Consider the following 8,073-nt stretch of genomic DNA (forward strand, 5'->3'; position numbering starts at 1 on the left):
TGGCGTGGCCTGCGACGTGTGTGTTCCAGGACATCCAGGAGGTGGAGGAAAACGCCAGCTGAGCCTTGGTTTTGGTGCGTAAATGGAGAAACGTGATCGTGTGCAGGTGCTGCCAGTGTGATGATGGGAGGTGGTGAAAAAGTTTGTTTAATTGACTCACACATTCGCATCCATCAGAGAGAGAGAGAGTTCTATAGACACACAGAAGCAGCAGCAGCAGAAGCGAACCACGGGCTGTGGCATGGGCGACTATGTTTACCGCCACCGCCGAATGATGTGTGTCACTGTCACAGCAGGCCGGTGGAATGATGTGGAGCACTCCTGGGAATTGTTTGCTCGAAGATGAAAAGGAAACAGTACGATTGTGTGTGTGTGCTGTGCGAGTGTCTTTTAGGAGCCGGGAAGAAAGTGCCTTTGAAAGGCATTCTTCGGCGCCATTTTTTGTTGCCTCCGAGTGTTTGCGTTGCGTTTGCTATTTGCGCTCGCACATCCTCCACATGAGGAATGGAACGGAATGGAAGGAAAGCCAGGATCTTTACAGGAGCAATACGCGAGCGTGCGCGGAGAGTGCGCGGAAAACGTGGAAAGATAAACATGAGCGCGTAAAAACATGACTAATCTTGCGAGTGAACATGGTTTGGCGCAAATAGGGTCTGTGAAGGAAAGAGAGAGGGAGAGAGAGGGAAAGACCAGGCCTTCGAAGCTTTCCTTTTTCGAAGGATAAACTTCTAATTCAAACAGCACGCGCGCGTGTCCTGATGCCATTGGTGTGGGAATCGGTGGTTGGGGCGTATGTAGGTTAATGCTGCATAACCACGGATGGTGGCGTAATGAGTCGAAGCCCGTGGGGAGGGGGTGCGTGTGTGTTTGGATGAAAGAAAGAGTGAGAGAGAGAGTCCCGAAGAGTGCTTTCACGTTTGCAAAGTCAATTTTGAATTCACGCTCTTCAAACAGACACTTTTGGGAGAAGGCTGGTGCTTTTGGGGGCGCAGGGCATCGAATCCTTGAATTGGCTTTTGGCTCAAATTTTCTCTTATCGGGCGAGGAACTAAGTGAGTTGGGTGTCGTGTTATTGATGCAAGGGGTTTTAATGAAATAATGGATTTCATTTCACATATCCTCAGATTAAGCTTATCGGCTTGGAGCTCGGCAATGGAATCGCTTTTATCCTAATACTTAATGGATGATTCCTTTGACGATTAGGAGTTGGACAGCTTGAAGGCATTGTATATGTTTAAGCTATGTTAAGAATAGCATTTATATTTGATTCGTTATACTACAGATATTAAATAATCCTCATTTTGCACTGAATAAAGTTGAGTTCTTGTTTTCAAATGCCATTATCTGACTAAACATGGACAAATACATTTATGCATAATAAATTCAACAACTTCTTTCTAAATAACACTTTTTTATTTTTCCTTTTCTAGTGATTTTACAGCACAAACTTATGATTGTACTTTTTTGAGATGCATTGGATTCTGTTGTTCAGATCCAAGTACTTCTATTTTACATTCAGTAAAATATATCTTCAATTTCAATTTTTGCTTTTTCAACATATTTAGCTTGAAAGAAAAGAATATGCCATGAATAGGAGAGTAACGTATGAAATAAATCATAAAATTAGTTCATATTGAGTCACTGCTCAAGAATGTAGTTTCTAATTGTTTTCCATATTGAACATTTATCGGTACGTTAGCATCTAATTTAGTGAAAAACTTTCGGACATCATGCGCTAAGCCACCGAGATTAAATGTGTTTCTTTTCAAAAGGCTTATGAATTGAGCTATCTAGTATAGCATATTTTCGGTTTCGAATGGCCAGCACTGCAGCCTCTCTTCCTGCGGGGCCAGCATACCATCCGAAATAATCCCTTTTTTTATGTGCCTTCCTTTAAATTGGCCTGCAGCACTGCACCATAAAATGCTATAAAATTAAATGCTGGTGACAGTGTTTAACACTGGCGCACAAATATGAGATTGATAATCAACGTTCACTGACCATCAGAAGTTCTAAAATCAATTGAACTAAATCGTTTGATGACCTTCAACGTATGCACGTTCTACTTGACCTCCAGCATCTCAAGCGTGATTTACCAACCTTCCAAGACCAACTTTTAATGAAGGTTTATTAAATTTAAATTGATCCTCATGACGCAAGCTCCGTCCATCAGATTATATCCCGCAAGATCTATAATTGATAACCGCCTCGTTATTGTTCCTTTACTCCAATGCACTGCACCAATAGACAACAGACGAAACGCTTTGGAATAAAATTAAGCACACAAAGATCGCCAAAGAAGCTTCTCAGGATCACACGCAAATATAGAAAGAGGATTTCGGAAATAAAACTAAAACCCTCCTCCCCCTTCCCTAATGGACGGTATGTGCTGTGAGCATAAAATTGCAAAATAATTACCCATCCGGCCCCAAGGGGACAAACCGTGGCCCCATCGGGTCTTAGAGGTCCCCACCGCCGTGGCCATTACATTGATCGGCTTAGGTGTGTGGGATTATAAACGCACGCACGCACGCACGCATACGGCGGTCTCGGGTCTCACGAGTCGCACAAGTTCGTTCAGAGGCCATACTATCGCCTTTAAATTCCCGTCAATTTACAACATTGCGGTTAATTTTAACAACTCCCATCGATCGGTTATGATGCGCTCAGGCAGTCCGGGTAGCGACGCATCGATGCCCGACCGGCCGGCCGGTGTGTCCGCAAATTAAAAGACGATGCCAAGTGCTAAGCGAAAAAAAAACTCCCGGGGAACTAATATTCCTTCAAGCGCGCGATGTGTGCCTGTGTGTGACATTCGAAAGAAGGCATCGTCGCATCGGCCGATCACTGTCTGTGAAGGCTGGGGGTGAAGGTAATTAAATGGGAAATAAGTACGGCAGAAAAAAGGAATTAAATTATCGTTTGATGATTATGCGCCACCGCCGAGTCCAGTCCAGGCGTTGCGTACACGGCAGAGCCACACCAGTAGCCAGCAGTAGTGTCAGTTTGCCATCTGTGGCCGTTGCTGCTGCTGCTGCTCGATTGACCATTCGCGCCCGCGTAAGCAGTCGTCCGGTTTTCGCTCACAGGCGGCTCGCAAGTTTCTAATTCCGGCTTGATGAGGAAATTAAGCAGCAGCAGCGGCAGCGTCGGCAGCGGCGGCAACGTCCAGAAAGCAATTCCTTCCCGTACGCTGCTCCGTCGATGGCTACTGTTCTGTCTCCAGGGACAGCGAATGCGAGAGAATGCCTCCACTCCGTTGATTCGCTGCGCACCGTCTGCGCGCGCGTCGAGCGTCTGTCGCAGCAACAATTTATGAGCTTGCTGTTGCTACAGTAGGCCTTGGCCGGCGCATTGAATGACGCGTGTTTTAAGCATGTTCTGTTTTTTTTTTTGTTTTTTGCATTTCCACGATGGGGCCGCTTGACCGTTTGCCAAGAGGGGGGAGGCCAAGAAAAAGGGCGACGACGCTGGACGACGCTGGGAACGTCGCTCACCCGAATGACACGCCACAGCAGCGCTGGCATGCGTTTCGGTTCCTCACGGGAATCCCGGGAGTGGAGCCGGGGCCACTTTCCAGCAAGCGCGATGCCTCGATGCGGATAATGAGTGTGCCCGGAGTTCCCTGCGGTGCGGTGCGGTGCGGTGCGGGGCGAGGCGAACCGCGTGACACTTGAATGGTTTTTCGGTTGCTCGCCGCCTTCGTCTTGCAGCTTCGCTTACATGCCACATTAGCCACCGTGTTCTGTGTGCGAGCGCGCGACGGGATGGAAGCAAATAGACTCCGAACGCGGCACTCGGCGGGATGACTGGACGAAAGCGAGCGAGGGAACGGTCGCGACCCCACCTCGGTACGCACCTGGACACCGAAGCGGATGAAGTGTGAAAAACAAATTCAATTCAAGCGTCAAATTATTTTCCGAAACGCGCACCGAAGCCCTGTCGAGGGGTGAGGGGAAGAGGGGAGAGGGGGTGTGCCCCCTGCAGCGGGAAGCTTTAATGTCGCGTAAGTGAAAAACCGCCGTCCGGAGGGAAAAGGCCGCGCGCGAGGTGTTGCTTAGTACCGATGCGTTCGATTAGTTCGATTGCAGAAGAAGGGAATGTAGGGAGAGAGAGAGAGAGAGAAAGAGAGAGGCAGAGAGGGATGTTGCTAGTGCTGTGGGAGTGGGTTTGTTGTCGCTTTGTATCCGGTGTTGGTATTTCGACGTCGTCGGAGTTGGAGTTGACGACGGAATCGGAATCGGAGTCGTCGTCGTCGTCGTCGTCGTCGTTTTCGTTGTCGCCCGTACCCATGACCAACGAATGCTGTGTTTGGAGTGGTTTGGCCTAGATAGAGTGAAGCGTTTTATCAACATGAATTACACGCCCCGCGCCTCATGCGGTCGAGAAGCAATTTGGATTCCAAATGTGTGTGTATCTTGCGTTGCGACACAGACAGTGAACATCTGTTAAAATTGGAGTTTTTTCCTATTTAATTTGTTCGATGCAGATCGCAAGCTATGCTATGGACTCTAGTTTAGATTAGGTACAAGCTCCTTTAACAGCTCATTTGACTCTACAAGTTTTGTAACGTTATAATAACATCACAAGGTGCCTGACTATGTCGTTGTCCGTTGGATTTGAATTTCAATATTGTCGTCGTTTGCAAACGCTTACTACGTCAGCTGGCCATGACTCAATAAACAGCTGTTTCGTCACCCGTACGTACATTGAACTTGAACTTTCGCAGACGCATGCGCAATAACTACGCAAACTATCACGGCCAGCGGCCAGCGTCCAGGTTGATAAACACTAGCACTAGTGCAAAAACTATGAAAACAACTAGCTTATTGTTCGCCAGACGCTACTCTCGGGACGCGTCTACTACGCGTCTAAACTACGCAGTTGGTAGTGTCTCTGGCAAAATGCGGATTGCGATTCTCAGTGTTGTAAGTCGCTCAGTAACATACGGACGCTACCGCCGCGGCGCCAATCTGCATAACTTCCTCACACTCTGCTATTAATAAATACTGCAGTCAGCTGTAGTGCTGCCGTTGATGTGGTGGCATTCGCAAATATTACCGCGATGGCCTTGATAGCCGGTGGGGAACATCTGGGCAACGCGCTGCCAGACAAGGTAAGAAGCGTGGAAGCGGTGTTTAATCAGCTGATTCAAGCGTTTTTCACTTGTTGCTTCTGTCATTGTAGGTGCTCTGCCAGATCTTTAATCGGCTCGATTTGAACAGCTTGAAAAGTGCCTCCCTCACATGCCGTAGATGGCACAATCTCGTCTTCTTCAGCGAATACGTCGATCGGTTTCGATTGCGAATAGATTCGCTCTACCGTTGGTTGCACTTTGAGCGAGCGGAATGGAGCGAAAGGAAGTGCCAGCGGCTGCGACATTCAGTGGCGCATAGTGAACGGTGCTATCGACATGTGCGCGTGATCATCGGTGAAGATATGATGGAGGGATTCCAGTCGGTGTGGGATTCACTGGTCGCGAATGTCTTCACCAACGTGCTCTCGCTGGAACTGAGCATACGGGAAGGTTCCGTGACGAGTGCGGTGGATGCAGTGATCGTTACGATACCGCGTATGCCGAAACTACGCTCACTATCGCTAGAGGACTGCGCGGATCAGCACTTTGACGGGGAACGGTTTCCTCCAATCGTTCGAAGCAAATCGATCGAACATTTAAAGATGCATACCAACTACCGGCTGATGGTTGATATGCCGAAGCTGCTATCCTTCGATGGTCCACTGTGTGTTCTTTGTCCACCGTACAAGAGTCCTCTGGTGCTGCCGAAGCTGCAGTCTCTGACGTTACGGGAGAATGACGATTGGTTCTTTGGGCCTCCCGTCATGGCGCGATTGATGCATGTAGAAGTAATGAGGTTGAAGTATCGCGTCAAAGATTTACTGTTCATTGGCATATGTGACGAGTGTAGCGCGCTGAAGGAGCTGTACCTCGATAGTGGTCTATTCCTAGCTGCTCCAGGCAACATAAAACATCTTTCGAAGCTTGTTCGCCTTCGTCGACTAACGCTGATGTCCATCGAGACGAAGCGCAATGTTCCGTTTGATTTTGACTTATCAAAATTGACTCATCTGAAGCAACTGAATCTACCATTCACGGCTTTAAGGCCCTCTGGTATGGTCAACCTTCCGAAAACACTCCAAGTTCTAAGTCTGCGCATTGACAGTAACAATGAAGAAAACATAATACAGTATACCACCTCCAACTGTGTCAAGTTGACAAAGCTCCGTTTGGTGTACGGTGACCTAACACGTGGCCAGCCATCGATGGACACACTGAGCGCTCTTCAACGCTTCACAAACCTAGAGGTCCTGGTGTTTGTGAAAGCCAATCTTAACGAATCGTTTACGCTAGGGTTGGAGCTTCCGATGTATCGACTGCGTAAGCTACGGTTTCAAAATTGTCGAGCAGATTGGAGCCAAATCGGGCGCCTTTTGCAAATATGTCCCAACCTAAAGCAGCTTGAGTTTCCAGGGTGTAATCTGACTTTGTACATGCAGGAGTTGGATGAGCATTACCTTAGAGTCAGGTGCACGGAAGAAAAGTCTAAGAAGGCTTCTTGGCATGAGCCAGAAGATTGGTAGCGCTTCGAAATGATCATCATAGATCGAGGATCATAAAAATAAAATGGTGAAGCATTTGCAAACATGACGGAAAGTAAACAGAAATGAAAGAATGTGTAGGTAAAGTAAGAATCTCACAGAACATTCTGCCTTTTCATGAGATGGAATCTACTAACAATTACTAATAAGCTTATCAATTATTAACCAGTATTCGAGATGCGTTTTTTAAAATATAAATCGTGGTCTATTAACCACAAAAATTGAATGTTTTATGTAAAAACGAAAAGTTAAAAATGTAAAAGCCAATATTGAAAGAAAAATAGTCGCGATCTTTGTCTAAGCATTATAATAAAACATTCTTCTGATGGTTTGATGATTGTTTATTAAATGCTTTGCTGTTCAGATAATTTTTCAATACCACAAATAGGATAACGGGTTTAGTTGGTAACACTCTACAATCAAAATATAATTTCTACGACTATCACCTCATTCCATATGTACTCAACTGATTTCCATCGATTTCTTCCCCCCAAAAAAGGCAGTAGAGGTGCTACATTCAACACTTGCGCAAGAAGAACTGGAACAAGTAGCAAACTGAAGGTAGAGTGATTCACTATCTTCCTCTCTCCCTCCCTCCCTTTGCTGCCCCAAAACAAGAACCGCAAACGCACATTGCGTGTACGGTGGACCGATAGTGACCTCACCGCTGCTCCACCAGCGAAGAAGCGCTCCCATTACGCTGCCGTACGCCTTTAAATTTGAACATCACGTCAGTAAACAGCAAACGCGTTACAATGATGCATCCGATCGGTGGTGGCCACGACATGGACGGCCAGGGGCACCTCCACACGCATAAATCATAATTGATTTGGCGGCAGCTGTCGGTATCTGTAGCTAGTGTGTTCTATGTGCCTCCGCCTTCTTGCCACCTATATTGCGCCACCGAACGCGCCACCGAACGCGCCACCGAACGCCACACACTGTCAACGCGAATGCGACCGTCGACCTGCGTCGCAGTTGATTGATCTGTGGTCACTGTGCGAACGCCACGAAGATAGTGATTTACCGTGTCCCATTTGTCTTCGTCTAGGTATGTCGGTATGCGCAGAACATCCAGGTCGGTCACGGCAACAAACACACACGCACGGCTAGACCGACACCTGACACCTGACCGTGACCAAATCGATTGAATTCGGGGAACTGGAATTTGTCCGCGTCCCACCGTCCGTCATCGTCCCCCGCGTCCACCATTATTTAATGGATTTCTCGCGCAAAAGGTTAATGTCAAGTGACGCGACTGTAAACGCCATTGCTTCGTGGTTGGAAAATGGATTGAACGCAGGCTGTATTGGCGCAGGCACATTACACGCTGGAAAAACGGTGAAATTGCGCCCGAAATTGAGTTCGAAAGTGTAGCGATGTCGATGTGCGATCTGATCGTCGGCCATGGACTCTGTGCTGCACGGATTGTGTCCATCGGAGTGTCAATTTCGC

At 47.5% G+C, this 8,073-nt stretch overlaps 1 protein-coding gene across 1 annotated transcript; it reads left to right on the forward strand.

The window, feature by feature from the left end:
* The first annotated feature begins 4,938 nt into the window (after positions 1 to 4,938).
* Positions 4,939 to 6,877, forward strand: LOC125957086 (uncharacterized). Its single transcript, XM_049689511.1, has 2 exons — positions 4,939 to 5,116; positions 5,188 to 6,877. The coding sequence occupies exons 1-2, from the start codon at positions 5,066 to 5,068 to the stop codon at positions 6,598 to 6,600; spliced, it is 1,464 nt and encodes a 487-aa protein (XP_049545468.1). The 5' UTR covers positions 4,939 to 5,065; the 3' UTR covers positions 6,601 to 6,877.
* Positions 6,878 to 8,073: the final 1,196 nt, after the last annotated feature.

Source organism: Anopheles darlingi, chromosome 3, assembly GCF_943734745.1.
Source record: "Anopheles darlingi chromosome 3, idAnoDarlMG_H_01, whole genome shotgun sequence".
Classification (NCBI taxonomy): domain Eukaryota; kingdom Metazoa; phylum Arthropoda; class Insecta; order Diptera; family Culicidae; genus Anopheles; species Anopheles darlingi.